The 16,513-nt window shown below is 43.6% G+C and overlaps 1 protein-coding gene across 1 annotated transcript in view; it reads left to right on the top strand.

Annotated features, from left to right (window-relative positions):
- Positions 1 to 1,189: 1,189 nt before the first annotated feature.
- The window catches only part of TFCP2L1 (transcription factor CP2 like 1), a 41,286-nt gene continuing 25,962 nt past the window's right edge, over positions 1,190 to 16,513 (top strand). Inside the window, exons 1-2 of the mRNA XM_081206535.1 lie at positions 1,190 to 1,406; positions 11,362 to 11,513. Coding sequence (XP_081062661.1) covers positions 1,345 to 1,406; positions 11,362 to 11,513 — 214 coding nt within the window. The 5' untranslated portion in view covers positions 1,190 to 1,344. The remainder of the gene's footprint in view (positions 1,407 to 11,361; positions 11,514 to 16,513) is intronic.

The raw sequence follows: 16,513 nt of genomic DNA, 5'->3' as shown, positions 1-16,513 counted from the left end.
AGTGATTTATTTTTCTGTGCTGCCATTTTAGAATTCTGACTGCTTGTTTTAGTTGAAGGTTTTATTCTTGGATGGATGTGTTTTGTGAGCTACTTTGGAGATCCCACTAGAACCAAAAAGATGTATCTATATCTGTATAGGTGTACGCTAATATGGCCTCGCAGCTGAGCATACTATCAAGCTCCATTTCTACTTTACAAACTGGATTCACACCTCTAAGTTTGCCCCAAAGACAGGCTCTAAATGCCATAAGCATTCCCTTTTCTGAGTTTGGACTCCCCTCCACTTTGTAGGGTGGGGCCTGCTGCCAAACGGGGAAGTGCAAGGCCAAGGCAAATGCATCCCCTTTCCCTCAAATGCTTATGGGTCCCAACTGAGCAGTGCAGTGTGTAAAGCTCCATGTGGGGGTGAGGGAGGGAGTGTGGGGTTTGCAGCCAAATCGCAGGTGCGTGTTTTGCTAGAGGCATTACCAAAAGTCAAGGATGCATTGCAGTTACCAGGTCGGATGTGGCCTGCAAAGTTTCAACAGCCGTGGGGGAGGGGTGTCTCTGAGGGTCACATTCGCCCCATGCCTGAGACCGCCCCCCAAATGTGGTATACAAACTACTTTGGTGGGAAGTGCTATAAAAAAATCAGTTTAGGCAATACCTTTAGCCAGTGTTTTTTTTCCCCTTAAGAAATATTTAGGGGGTACTCTCATTTTCCTACTCATACTGAAATAGCGCCCCTCAATGAGGCCAAACTTAGATTCACAAAATGTTTAGGGGTATGCGTACCCCTGCGTACCAACAGAAAAAGCACTGCCTTTAGCAGTGGGGTGGCAAATTTTCCAGTTCAGCATCCGGGTAGAATTTGTTGAGGCAAGATGGCTGGGGTGGAGGGGCGGCGAAGATAAATAATAGTTATATACATTAAACCTCGGAAGAAGGCAGTCTGTGTAGCTCCTCCATTTCCGTGAGGTCATCTTCCCCAACTCCACTTCCGTAGCTCCGCCTCGGCTTCTCCACCTGCGCCTCGGACAGCAGCCGACTGGGGATTGGCGCCCAGTCGCGCGGCCCGGAGTGGCGGGGAGCGGGCCGGCGGCGGCGGCGGCGGGAGGCGGGGAGAGCGCGCGGCGGAGAGGAGAGGCCGGCGGCTGACCTCAGCGCCTGGGAGCGGCCAAGCAGCGGATCACGCGGCTGCTCAATAAAAGCGCGCGGAGAGGCGCCGGCTGCCGAGTGCGCGCAGTTTGGTCTTGGGCTGGCTTCAGGTTTCGGGGTTCGTAGCCCGCCTCGACGTGTAGGGGATTTTGGGTTTAGGGCGAGCGAAGCTTAGCAGCAGCGGTAGCAGCAGCCGTCGAAGAAGATGCTGTTTTGGCACACGCAGCCGGAGCATTACAACCAGCACTCGACAGGCAGCTACCTGCGGTGAGTGAGCCCTTCGAGCCCGGGGAGCGAGCGGCCGTAAGGCGGGAAAAGGGCGCAAGGTTCTCAAGCGGGGCGGCGGGGGGACGTCGACCGACTGACTTACCGACGGACTGTCTTGCAGCTAAACTGGCTTTGCGGTTGGGGCCATTGGTTTACGCTGCAGAGCAGAAGGAAGGTCTCTGGAGCGAGGGGTCTCCTTGCTGGGCTCCACATTAGGGACGTACAGCGCAAGCTCCCGCTCTTATTTATGCGTGTTTGTTCAGAAGCAAGACCCTCTGCGCTCAGCGGCGCTTGCTTCTAGGAAAAGCGTGCATGTGGTTGCAGCCTTTGAGGGTCCAGGTCTGCCCTGTCAGGGATGCGGGAAGGACGGGAAGCGGGACCCAGGCGGCGTGGTGCTGGAGAAAGAGAGAGAGAAGCATACTGAGCAGGAATGAGTGGAGCCAAATTGGGCTTGTTTGTTTAATTTCGGGGGCGAACGACTTTAAGAGGTTGTGATTGACTGGGCTCTTTTATACAACACTATCAGTTGACAGCGCGTTGTGGAATATTATAGGCAATCTAAATTATGGTTACCAGATTTTTTTCAATGAATCAGGGACACTTTTTTGTTTTTGAAGCTGAGTAGCAATAGGAAGTCAGTAGTGGGGATGGTGAGGCAAAAGACCCTGGGCCCAAGCACACATGCATATTGTATAAAGGTGCAAAGCCCTTCTTTCACACCCTGTGAAACATAAATGCGCAGTTTTTTTATAAAACTGGGCAACGGTGCGCTGCCCGCCCATGACTCCCGAGCCTTCCCTGATCTCCTTCCCACTTTGTTTTGACAGATCAGGGGAGGCTTGGGAATCACGGGCGGGCAGCCATTGCCCAGGAGGGGCCAGCCTGGTAGTGCAGTTGGCTCTGGCTGGCTTCAGGAGCTGCTCGCTGCTGTGGCGCCTGCCATTTTTCCTGCGCCACGGCAGCGAGCAGCTCCTGAAGCCAACCAGAGCCAACTGTGCTACCAGGCTGGCTCTGGGCTGCTGAGGCTGCCGCTGCCATGTTTCCCTGGGACAGATTTGCAAATCTGGGGACATTCCAGGGACGGAATTTGTCCGGGGACAGATTTGCAAATCTGGGGACTGTCCCCGGGAAACGGGGACATCTGGTAACCCTAATCTAAATAGGTGTTTGGTTCTGAGGAGAGGGGGAGAGAGGAAAAGACACGTGTGTGGTGTGCATGTGCAGTTTCTGAAATTATGAGGATTCTAGTAAAAATAATGGATCGTTATGTAGCTGCACCACCGGCAAGGATAGGCACCGTCTCAGAAAGATGTGGATTTGTGAGAGTGGACTCCATTTAGACCTCATCTGTGTGCGTGAATCTTGTGGTCGGGGATGGGTTGCTGAGCAGTGGCAGCTGAGATGGGCTAGTCTGTTTCAGGGAGCTGGATGGGCGCCATTCTCTGGAGCAGGAGGAAAGAGTGATGCAGCTGTGGGTTATCATGCTCACCTGTGATAGCTAGGAAGAGCTGCCCTCTCTGTGGGTTCTCTTAATGGTTTGGACTTGTTTGTATATTTCCCACTTTTTGTGGGGGTGTACGATGTGGGTTTGAACAAGTGGAAATTCCAGAAAACTTAAAGGAGCCTGGTGACTGCAGCTTCTAGCCCAGGTCAATTAATGCTGATTACCTCTTAATGCCTTTCCAGTAATTTGTCACTGAAAAGCTGCACAGCTGTGAGTGAGGTGGAAGCTCTGGTGACCAAGTAGTTATTTAGTTTGGATTAGCAGAGTCCTGCGTTGTGTTTGTGCACTTATAGATTGCTCAGACTTTTCTCTCCCAGTGCATCTTATGAGAGAGTAAGGATCACTTGGTGTTCATGACTGTGAATGCGTTAACTGTGGTATAACGAAAAGCTTTGTAACTATTTCTAGAAGAGTAGCCACTTCAACATCGTTTGCCACAAAAGCAACAAATATTCTTGTGGTATCTTAAAGACTAACAATTTTATTGTGCCATAAGCTTTCCTGGACTCCTGTCCATTTCATCAGATGCATGAAGTGTAATCCTGGACTGGCAAGTATATACATATGCACCTCTTCAACTCTATAGATGTGCATACAGTACTCTACAGCCATGCATATAATTGTACTGAATTTGCCAGTTAAGTACTATCTAACACTTCATGTGTTTTGATGAAGTGGACTCTAGTCCATGACAATGTATGGCATAATAAAATGGTTAATCTTTAAGGTATCACAAGAGATTGATTGCTGGAACAGACGAGCACTGCCAGCCATCCTTAAACGATGGGGTAACCAAGCCTTACAGCACCTTAAACAGTAGCAAATTTAGTACGGCATGGGCTTTTTTTGAGTAGAGTCCATAGATCTATCCCTTAAATTAATCCCTCTATGAACAGGTCTGGGAGAACAGGTCTTTGAGAACTGAGCAAGTGTCTTGCAAGCACTGGCAAATGTCTTGCAGATAGAGGCACTAGCTTTCCAAACCAGCTTTCTCTCATTCTTATCTCCTCCCCTCGTTTGAATGATGACGACTAGATCCTTTTCATTCACTTTACTGGGCTTGTTTAATCCAGTTTTTTCCTGCCTTATTTCCACATCGGTCACATTTTATTTATTTAGCAAAAGGGGCAGTGGGTAATGTAAAAGATAGCAAATGGAAAACCTACATTCCAGCCCTTCCCAACAGAAAGCTATACTTGTACAGTTGTGTTTTTATTTTAATAGTGTGATTTTTATCTGTGCTTTTGAACTGTGTCTAGAATGCTATTTCAAAATCCATAGTCAAGCAATGCCTTTGGTAGGACCAAGAATAATGTCAGAAAACTGTAAAGAAACTTTTAAGATGACAAATGCATCAGACTGGATGGTGAACACAAATTGGGGTATGAGGGGGAGAGAAAGCTGGTTTGATACTGAATCCATAAAGTTTGCATTTAGCTGGTTTTAAAAATGGAGTGTAGGAGCAAATGGCAAACTTAAATTGCAATCGCTTAGGTTTCATGCCTAACAGTTTTCCATGTTATAACTTGTTTGGCAGTCTAGACACCAATAAGCAGGCAAAAGCCAAGCCATATAGAGCGGCACATGATGCACTAATGGTTTGAATGTGTTGTTGGTACAGGCTCTTGTGTTCTTCCTACACCCTTCCCTGGCACAGTGTGGTGCTGGTTCCATGGTATGAACTTGTTGACTTGAGTCTTGTCCTGGTCTCAGTACTGTTCAAGGGTAAGGGGCCCTTCCCTGGCTGTTGCTGTCTTGTGGGATCTCTCACCCAGGACCATTCTTGTACCCAAACCCTGAAGAAGACACCTGTCTGCTGCTAGCTGCACCTTCCCCCATCCTTTTGCCCTTTGATAGGAAATTCTACCCTTGGTGAAACAGTTCTGTTTCAACTTTTTAAAAGGCACAAAAGTCTCTCGGGGCAACTCTTACCTATTTCAGAATTGTGACAGAACATTAACCTTGCTTTATGCTCTGTGTTTTGAGGATATTTTTACTTCATCTCTCTCACCACCTCCACCACCCCTCCCACTAAAATTCAAGCAGGTTCAGTGGCAGTTAATGCAAGGTAAACTTTGCAATCAATTTCTACATGTGGTTGAACTGAAACTGTTAATGTTGGCTTGATTTATATTCATGTACCATAACAACAATATTGACAGCTGTTACCAACTTTCCTTTTTGCAGCTTTTTGCCATTTTCTTTTTGTCCATCAGAAGCTACTATTGATAATAACTTTTCTGTAAGGTGTATATAGGTGCACAGAGGACTATGCTTATGTTCTTTACAGCCAAGAGGGTGTTTCTTTGTACAGTCATACCTCAGGCTACAGACGCTTCAGATTGCGTATTTTCTGGTTGCGCACTACAGGTTACTTCCGAGTTTCAGCACATGCGCAGAAGCACTAAATTGCGCTTTGCGCATGCACAAAAGCGCCAAATCGCAACGTGCGCATGTGCAGACACGGCACTGCAGGTTGGGAACGCTGCGGGTTGCGAACGTGCCTCCCGCATGGATCACGTTCGCAACCTGAGCGTCCACTGTATTGGACGAAAAAAAGCAACTTTTATTTTACTATCTCCTTAGTTAAAAAAAAATGTAGGAAAGGGGGGGAAAGTGTGGAAGATTATTTATTAGGGAAAGTGTAGAAACAATAAGTTAGTTTCTCATACAATCTGCAGTAAAATTTCATTGTACACAGGTTGTACATTGACATTATTATATATTATTATTATTATTATTATTATTATTATTATTATTATTATTATTAAAAGTAACAAATCTTGATTATGTAAGAGTTTGCTTGAGTACATTGTGTATCACTTTACCAGTGGTATGGAGCAGAGATTATTATTTGCGTGAATGAAAGTACTTTGTCTCTTCAATCCTTATTCTGGTCCCAGCACTTGTATATTAAGCCAGTGTTTCTCAAACTATTTGATGTGGTGGACTGGCATTGCCCACCTCCAGGTGCCAGGGACCAGTACCATATTTGGTCCCTGAAGCTGTGGTGGAGTCACTGTGGACTGGCAGCTCATCACCCGTGGAACAGGACCAATTTGTGGATCAACACTTTGAGTAGCACTGTACTAAATATCTGCCCATGGAGTCAGCTACAGAAGCAGTTTATCTATTTTTCTCACTCAGAGGAGTGAGCAACATATCCAGTGCATCCTGAAACAAACAAAATATTTGAGGTTTTTTGCTCCTGTTTTGAATTTGTAAAATGGAAGATTAGGTTGCTTTTTCTATTGGATCGGTTCTATTTTACCTAAATGTTTTACAATTTCAGTATACTAAAACAAACAAATGGTGCAAAATATAAAACAAGGGAGATTCTCCTAGGTCAACTGATGAGAGAGTGAACCACTGCACGAGTACTTTATAGAGTTTCACAACTAGGTGTGGACGTGCCTAAATTTAGGCAGCTGGTAGAACTGAACTGCAAAGATTTTGGTGGAGTTATTCTGGAAGGGGTAGGTCAGTATTCTTTAAGGATTTCTTTTCCTCCTTTTGTTAACCTTGCTTTGTCCTTCTTGTAATGCTAGGCGAGCCTTTTGAATTGCATAACTATGACAAGCCTATACTGTGGCATGGGGTGAGGCGATAAATGTAAAGGGCTCTAAAACAAATAAATTGGCATGCTGTAAATAACCCTTGCTATAAGAGATGCAAAACCATTGTTGTGGACCAACCTTCTCTGCTTAGCTCTGAGCTGTGTGGTAAGGTAGGTATGCCTCTGGGGTGCATCTTTAAAGCATTCTAATTATTTTTCATTGTCCCTACCCAGGAGATATTAGTTATATAATACCTGTGCTCCATCTCCATTAGCTTCCCTAATTGGGAAAGTGCTCATGACTTCCCAGAGTTAATGAAGATGGCTCTTGTATTTTCAATGAGGGCTCTGTTGCTGCTCTGTCCCACTACGCTGCTGTTAAGCCAGAGCCCCGAACATAAGGGCAACCAATCTGGTGCCAGATGTTGGACTCTGAGCAGCATGGCCAGACAGGGATGAAGGGAGTTGGAGTCCAGAAACATCTGAAGGACAGCAAGTTAGGGCTATCCTAGCACATTCCCTAACTGAAGCAAAGGTCTTATTCACACTCAGTGTTAGAAACTGAGAGATATGAAAGCTCAGAGCTAAATGGCACCTTAAACTTAGCTTATGGGCGCAACAGCAGAATGCCTAGGCACACTTTTTAATAACAAGAATACAAAGCTGAAAATGAATGGACTGCAGCTAAAATAAGTTCATTTTTCACGTGGTCTAGTCCTTCTCCTGCCCCCCCTCAATATTCTTAAGAGGGTCTCTTCTCAAGTCTTTAGAGAGTAGCTGAAATTGGGGAGGCAGAAAAAGGTCCTCCTTTCCTTTCACTCTGCAGTTTTAATCTGAAATCTTAGGCTCACAGTGCCCAGAGCTTAGAAACTGCTTGCGCTAATAAAATTCCCTGTCAGAAAATCCTCCTAGAACAGTGGGAGTTTTGTTGAACTTGGAAGGACTTGTTTCTGAGTAAGTATGCCCTGGCTCACTACCTTGCTTAATAAAGGAGTGGTTGGTTAACACTAATGTATTCATAACACTCACTACTGCTCAGGTTTTGATAATAATAATATCTGTCATTAAATGCTTAGCACTTCCACTGATGTTCAAAGCATTTCACACATCTTCTCAGTACCTTATTTGTAGTAAACCTGTGAGTCGAAGCGATATTGCCTGCATACAGCAGATCCGATTCTGAGAGATAGTAGTTTACCTAAGGCCATTCACTGAGTTAATGATTAAAGTGAGGTTTGAACTGAGGTTGCCACTATGCTGGACCAACTTTTTACAACTAGATGTGTAAAGTACCTATAACTTTTCCCCTCCTGCCAAAAATCACATTCTCTAAATTGGCAGGGAAGGGCATTAGTGTGAAGACCACAGTAGAGGTGAGGAAGTAAGAAGTGCCACTGCCTTGGCCTGCTCCACAAACAACATTTTTCATGCAGATTATAGCTTCCACGCATGCCTACGTTTTTGCAAAACGAAAGAAACTACATGTGACTGAGCATCACATGTTGTTTGGGTGCAAGGTTACGAAAAGCATCTTAAATGCAGTGAAGTAAGTAATTTAGTCACATGCTTAACACTATGGCTTATGTGTCCTTTTTTCTCCATCAGATAAAATGTCAACTTCTCTCACTTAAGGACTTTTTGTCACAAAATATTGCCAAATTAGCATGTTTTGTTCAATGGGCTCAGAAGCCAGATTCCCCATCCTTGCCTTGATGCATATAGGCATACTTGGCATTAAATTTCATGAAAATTGGTCCCCTAACTGAAATGCCAAGAGGTTTCATGATGACCATTGGACCAAAATGTGTACTTAAAATGATGGGCACCTGTGCTGCGCATATATATATATATATATACAGTGGACGCTCGGGTTGCGAACGTGATCCGTGCGGGAGCCACGTTCGCAGCCTGCAGCATTCGCAACCCACAGCGCCATGTCTGCGCACACACGGGTTGCAATTCAGCACTTCTGTGCATGCGCAAAGTGAAATTTAGCACTCTGCGGATGTGTGGCTGCCGAAACCCGGAAGTAACCCATTCCAGTACTTCTGGGTTCGGCGCGTCTGTAACCCCCCAAAAAACCAACCTGAAGCGTCTGTATCCTGAGGTATGAGAGAGAGTGTGTGTGTGTGTGTGTGTGTGTGTGTGTGTGTGTGTGTATATATATATATATATATATATATATATATATATTCTGTTTTACAATTTTAAATACTCATTTAAACATCATTACAGTATGTGACTTCCCTTCTTCACCTTATGTGGTTCATTTTGTAGACCATAAATCCCTGCATATTTTACATAAACTAAGCCATTTAGTATTCCATTATTACAACCATCAAAACTTATTTACACTGTTGAATTTATCTTAATGCTGCCAGCATTTTCAAGTGTACACATTCCCCCCCCCCCACCACATTCAATTTTCCTTTTAACGTATAAAGAAGATTGTGCTGTATATTTTGGATAACCAAAACATAATGATCAGACCAAGGGAACAAAACTAGTTTGATTTGATTAGAGAAGCTGGGAAGTATGTTATTACTCTTTCAGCTCAGATATTGGTATTGTAATGTAATCTGTTACAAAATGGCATTGGTTTTGACTTGAACCAAGTACTGATGCAAAATGATTGGAAGTAGATTTTTTCTATCTCGTTAAAACTAGGCACCTTATGCTGTACGTACAGTGCACTAATGTACTACTTGATGATGCACTTTTAAAAGAGGTGAACCCATGACACTCTTGCATAGGTTCTCAGTCTTGTGACTAGTTCAGCAGCCTTAGAATGTGGCCTAACATGTTCAGAAACTTATAAAATGCAAGTCTGTGGTCTAAACATAGCATAAATGTGAATATCTACCACAAGAGGAACTGTCACCCAGAGAAGTGTTGTGCACCCATCTCCATTTATCTAATGCATAGGGTATGGAATTTGTATGTGCTTTGTATAAGTTTTTTCACATTGTTCTTTGAGTGGGACTAGCCTTAAGGTAACACTAGGCTAGCATTTTTTGTTGGAGTACTAGATGGAAAGGGTTTTCTATTGCTACCTTGATGCTTTTGCAGCTTAGGATGGGGCTTCAATTGTCTATATAGCTCTTTGCCTATTGTACTAACCCTTCTAGGTTGGCAGAAGCTGGGACAGAGCAACAGGAGTTCACGCCATTGGCAGATTCGAACTGCCAACCTTCTGATCAGCAATCCCAAGAAGCTCAGTGGTGGCGCTGAATCCATGCAATGGGGTGAGCTCCCGCTGCTCTGCCCCAGCTTCTGCCAACCTAGCAGTTCAAAAGCTTGCCAGTGCAAGTAGATAAATAGATACCGCTGTGGTGGGAAGATAAACAGCATTTCCATGTGCTCTGGCACTCGTCATGGTCCTCCATGTGCCAGTAGCAGTTTAGTCATGCTGGCCACGTGACTCAGAAAGCTGTCTGTGGACAAATGCCGGCTCCCTCGGCCTGAAAAACAAGATGAGCACCACACCCCATAGTTGCCTTTGACTGGACTTAACCATCCAGGCATCCTTTACTTTACTAACCCTTCTAATTCCAGTCTCTCTTTAGTTCTTCCCCTTTGAAAACCCATTTCTTGCATCACAAAGCAAAATCTTAAGAGCTCTGTCTTTCTAATGTAGAATAAATGTAGTTATTTTCAGCTGTCTTCTAAGCACTTCTTTAATTGGGCTGATCATTAGATCTCGAAAATATATTCTGACCAGCAGCTCATGTCTTCAGCTGCCAACTATATAAGCAAAATGTTCTCGTTGAGAACCAAATATTTTGATGTCCATTTAATGTGATAGGTATACAATGCAGCAATGTGATAGGAATCCAGATTGCCATATTCAAAGAATGTCCATTGCTTAGTCTTGATTAAACTCATTGCCCAACACTGAAGAAATGCATGGTAAACCTGACATATTGGTGTTGCTCTTACATATATCTTTATGTGCAATTTCTGGTGAGGGAGATGTTGACTGAACTTCTGTGAGTTGGAAACAGATGCTGGTTTGAGGTTCTAAATTATTTCTTTGAAGGGGTACTTTTTGGGACATTAAACTGAGAGGAGGGATTTCATAGTGCTACATGGGCGCTGTTAGGTACAAGGAAGGTTGCAGTTCTGAGGAACTGAATTTCTTGTCTTGTTTACTTGTCCTTGGATTCAACTGTTTGGTTTTGAGAGAGAGCGTCTCATTCTTTAGCTCAAGACCAGGCATAGGCAAACTTGGCCCTCCAGATGTTTTGGGACTACAACTCCCATCATCCCTAGCTAACAGGACCGGTGGTCAGGGATGATGGGAATTGTAGTCTCAAAACATCTGGAGGGCCGAGTTTGGCTATGCCTGCTCAAGACCATTTCCCAGCAAAATCTTAATCCTTCTCTTTTAAGCGTAAATGCTACATTGTAAAAATCCAACTCAGATGTGTTGGCATCTTTCTTTCACAATGTGCTCTCTCTCTCTCTCTCTCTCTCTCTCTCTCTCTCTCTCTCTGTGTGTGTGTGTGTGTGTGTGTGTGTGTGTGTGTGTTAGCCCTCAGTGCTTTCCAACATATTTGCTACATTGCTACATTGCATGTTGTGGGAATAATGGCAGGAATCTGTATTTATGGGTGAACATTGGTGGTGTAAGTAAGTGAAGCCAGATCGGTTTTGTTGGAGCAGACTTTTCTACCCTTACACCGCTTAACTATATTTGCACATATTACAAATGTTTCATTATTGAATTTGTCATATTGGCTTTCTGGTAAGCTGATCACAGCAAAAACAATGTTTGCTTGTGGGATATGGGTCCTACAGACCCTGCCTTCAACCTTTGTTATTGTGCCAGTACTTCTGTATGATCAGAGTTGTAATGCAGTGTTGCTAATTGGGTATGCATTGTGTTGTTTCAGTGATGTCCTCGCGCTCCCAATCTTTAAACAGGAAGAGCCTCAACTCTCCCCTGAGAATGACACAAAACTCCCTCCATTTCAGTATGTGCTCTGTGCGGCCACATCCCCTGCTGTGAAGCTTCATGAGGAGACACTGACTTATCTAAACCAAGGTAAGACTAACACAATTAAATAGAAAATTGCACCCCAGAATTTGCCAGACTAAATACAGCAATTCCTCAATTCTTTTTGGCCTGACAGTTGCCAAAACCACATGTGTGACACTCTGGTCAGTGCATGCAGCAAGCTCAGAGAACATTACATGAAAGAGAATGGAACAGAAGTGTAGAGGTCAGGTCTTTAAACACCAGACTAATATTTCTGTGAAGCTGAGAGTTGACATATAGCCAACAAAGGATATATGGTTCTGATGAGCAGTTCTTATTTGTTGTCCTTTGTAATGTGGTACTTGACTTCTGGTAACACCTTAGTGGTCTGCTCCAGTTAGATTGAAGACCAGCTCATTGCTGATTGGTGAAAATATTGGCTTAGAAGGGCAACAGCGACCAACCTCTTCCAGGATCTGCTGCAGCACTCACCATTGTTCTCCCTTTATCTACCCTGCAAATGAGTTGGGCACTGTCATTACACAGATACTTGTTTGAAGGAATAATGAAGTTGTGCATGTTGTGAGTTGGTTCTCTTCATTCCTACCCCTCTCACACCAACGGCACAGGCCTGTCATGTGTTACTGTGTTGACATGGGAGCCACTTTCCCATGATCAGCCACCCTGGCAAGTCTCTGCAGAGAGGAATTTTAGGGGTTCAACAAGTGATGTGGATCCTTCCCACACCACTTTGTGTCCCTCTGTCATTTTGTCCAACTCTCAATGTTTCCTCTTGACAGATGTTACTAGATTAGCATTAGATGTAACCACAAAGAAGCAGCTCGAAGGCTGCTCCAGTAATGTATGGATTAGTCCTACCTAAAGCATTTCAATTTTATTTTCTTTTAATAAGGTGACTTATGCCTGTCTGAATTGCAGATATTTTAGAAAATGTGGTTGCAAAAAAGGGAATAAAGTGCCAAATAGATATACCTAAGTTGTGAGCCAGTGTTGCTCTGGGTTTTGTGCATACAGCAAGCTTACAGTACTTGGTACCGAAATAATTCTCTTTAAATCATGACCTTAGTTATTTTATCCTACACCTCCAACTGTATACCAGCAGGAAAAGTAATATCTTATCTCAGAGCACACAATGTGGTCAGAGAATATACAGCTTTCCAAGCTTCATATAATTTCAGAAATGGACCTGCAACAAAGCATAGTGGGGTGGGTGGGAATTGTGCCTTCTTGTATAATCAGTTCCTGTATCCTTATTGTGCAGTTTTCTCTGTAATGTGTTTTTTTTAAAAAAAGTTTTGTTTTTGAACACAGTTCACTGTATGCTTCCAAAAGTAGTTCTAATTACTACTGATGAAGTGATTTAAAGTCCTGTTCTGGAATGGGATATGTTCCATGATGAGATGCGATTATGTGTAGGAGACATGGTGATGGGAAAGACAGACAGTGGCTTCTAAGTGCTATGGTGATTGCTCATGTAAATGTTCTTCATTAGGAATGTTACACAATTGGTATCTTAAATAATGTACTACTTTAAAAGAGCTGCTGCTATGGTGTTTGTATTTTTAATTTTGCTAAAGGCTCCCTTTTACATTCTTAGTTTCTTGATCTAGGAAGACTTTAAATTTGAGAACCCATAAGTTTTGTTTGGCCAGTGATTCCATTTCCTCACAACACAACATAACAAGCGTGGTTACCTTTTAGCTATAGGTATTTGGGGGGGGGGGAGGATCCTGCCATCAACCAGAGGCATCCCGCCATCGACCGGTAGATAGCGATCGAACTGGACTAAACTATATAAACTGGACAGCCCTGGACTAAACTATAAAAACAATGGATCTAGAGCAACATAAGATACCAAAAAAAACCCCATCCCTTTCTTACATCTGTGGAAACAGAGCTTACCTATGATGGTGACTTTTGGGGGATCCCTTGTAAAACTCCGGGATTCATAAAGATCTGTGGTTGCCTTGTTTTTACCATAGCAGTAGTGAAGATGCTCAGTCTGAGGATTCTGTGGAGGCAGATGTTATTGGTGGCGATTGAAGGGATAAAAATCATGCCACTGAAGCCCGTGGGTCCTAGTGTACCCTTTACAGATATAGCTGCATCCCTCTATTTTCCTCTAGAAAGGGACAAGATGCTTCAGATGCAATCCGCAGGCAATATTCTCAGCAGTCATGAATCTGTGCAGGCTGTTGCTAGAAAGAATGCAAGACAACTTCCCTTTCCCCGCAAGTCCTTCATGCGTATACCAGATGACCTGGCAGAGAGTCTAGACAACCACAAATAATGATTGGATTCCTAATCATAGGGTAATAGTTTGGATCCTAGGAAGGATAAACGGGTGGGTGCCATTGTAAGTGCAATACCTCAGCTATGCAATGTGTTTGAACACAAAGGAGTGATGGAGATGGGACTAGAATGGTTGCTCTTTTCTATGTGAAAATAACTGGTTTCAAGCATTTCAGAGAGAAAAAGCAGCAAAGAGTGCAGAATAGTGTGGGAGTAGAACAGTTTGGTTCCCCTGAGCAGAAATAGACTTCTAAAGAGCCCTTTTGAATAGTACAATTCACTAATTCACGCTTCCTTACTGAAAAGAGCCAGAGAAGCAACAAATGTTGGCCAACTTTGGCAACCAAGGAAAAAATTATGATTGCTAGGAACCCTGGCCACCTCCTCATGTCACTGCAGTGTGAGCTCCCTGCTCCCCCTTACCAACACATAGCTTGGACCTGGAATTGATGTTTGTGTTGGTTTGGCCTCTGCATATTCAAGATGTTCTGGTTGCCACATGACAACATAGCAGCTCTTGAACTACCTCCAGCTCTTGAGGAGGGGTAAGGGGCTGCTGTGCAACTATGTTGAAAGACCTACATTGGCTCCCAGTACGTTTCCGAGCACAATTCAAAGTGCTGGTGTTGACCTTTAAAGCCCTAAACGGCCTCGGCCCAGTATACCTGAAGGAGCGTCTCCACCCCCATCATTCTGCCCGGACGCTGAGGTCCAGCGCCGAGGGCCTTCTGGCGGTTCCCTCATTGCGAGAAGCAAAGCTACAGGGAACCAGGCAGAGGGCCTTCTCGGTAGTGGCACCCGCCCTGTGGAACGCCCTCCCATCAGATGTCAAAGTGATAAACAACTACCTGACATTCAGAAGACATCTTAAGGCAGCCCTGTTCAGGGAAGTTTTTAATGTGTGATATTTTAGTGTTTTTTGGTTTCTATGGAAGCCGCCCAGAGTGGCTGGGGAAACCCAGCCAGATGGGAGGGGTACAAATAATAAATTATTATTATTATTATTATTATTATTATTATTATTATTATTATTAGGACAATCCCAACCCATCTCTGCAAGTTCTAAGATTGAGAGGAAGGCTGGGGCTCAGCACACTTGCCAGAGGGCAGAAGCATGCTTGCCATGAGCAAAAATGTAAAAGACAGACAATTTAATCAGAAGGACAGATCTTTCAAATATTTGATTTGTTACCTTTCTGTCACACCCCCCCCCCAAACTGTTGGCAGGCAGGCATCTCTTTTGTCCTAAATGGAGTGCTGTTACATTTATATGGCTTAAATTGCAGAAGGAAAATAGTCTTATTAAATACAAAGAGCCCATAAACCACCTTCTAAAGACAGGTGGAGTTGCTGTGCATCATACAACCCAGGAACATTGTGAACCTGCCTTGTTTTTACTACCTTTCTTTTATTGTGGAGCAGCACTGTATACATTATGCTCAGCTTTCTTAGAAGTATTATGTAAATGCCTGTTGCTTCAGGGGTGTCCTCCTCTGATCTTGTCCTAGTCCTAAAAGATTTAGTATAAATACTTAAAATCAAACAATATATGTTAAGTAGAGATGGGCAACACTATAAATGAATGTTCATGTTTAATTCTGTGCTTTTCTGAATGTACCCTGTAGTGGCTTTTGCTCTGACAGAAATGGGGAATCCCTCCAGCTGTTTCTGCCACCTCTGATAATTAGTCATACTGGCTGGAACTAATGGAATCTGGAGTCCAGCAACATCCAGAGGGCCACAGGATCCCATCCTTGTGTATAGGTAGAAGAACGTACTTCGTAGTGGCTAGTTAAAAATGTAGTGCCTCACCACCTTTATTATGTCTAGATCTCGTGAGAAGGGAGTTCATTATACTTGCTTTCTTGGACTACCAAATAGTCATGGGAACACATAAATGTTTAGTTTGCTGACTTCCAAACTTTGGCCCAGTCTGTACTATACAGTTAAAGCAGTTTAATGCTACAATTTTCAGAGCTCTTTGCATAGCTACTCTGAGAACAATAGCTTTGTGAGGGGAATAGGGGTCTTATAACAACTCTCAGCACCCTTAACAAACTCCTGCCAACCTAGCAGTTTGAAAGCGCACACACGCGCGCGCACACACACACACACACACACACACACACACACATATATATGGCATGCATAGATACAGATAGAGGTGGCTGAAAGCAGAATGGTGGTTGTTCTCAATGACCCTCAGTGCAGGTTCACCCTCTGAGTAGTAAGCCACTAATGGTAGCCTGATTAAACTCTCAACTTTGTGGTTATCTCAGTCACTACATCCTGTAGGAATTGGCATGCTGTAAAATGTAATACTCATTTTAGAGTTTTACTGTCACTTACTCCATTCCTGTTGTATGTCTTTTGTAGGTACAAGGCTCTTTGTGTCATATTTTTTAACCTCTAATAATTTAGTGAATAAAAGCATTGCTTGCAAGAATGCAGTGCCTCAAGCTGCCAAAGTATTAAGAATGAAACATCGTTAACTGTCATATTGGCTCCAAGCCCATACACAGAAACACTGTGTAGCTGAATTGAAAGAGGAATGTAACATTTCATTGCTGGGTTGATTCAGTTAATGCGCATTGGTTACATCAAGGGAGTCTTTTCATAGATAAGAGACCAGTTTAGCGTCTAGATCTAACATGCCTTCCCTTGATTATCACTTCATCAGGTCTATTTAACCTGTCCTTTGACACTCCTTAGTTGCAGCGGAAAGGTAAACTGAGACAGGTGGTTGAGTCTAA

The sequence above is a fragment of the Podarcis bocagei genome (assembly GCF_964188305.1).
Source record: "Podarcis bocagei genome assembly, chromosome: 1".
NCBI lineage: Eukaryota > Metazoa > Chordata > Lepidosauria > Squamata > Lacertidae > Podarcis > Podarcis bocagei.
Note: the sequence above shows the minus strand (reverse complement) of the source record. Positions and strands in the feature narration are given on the sequence as shown.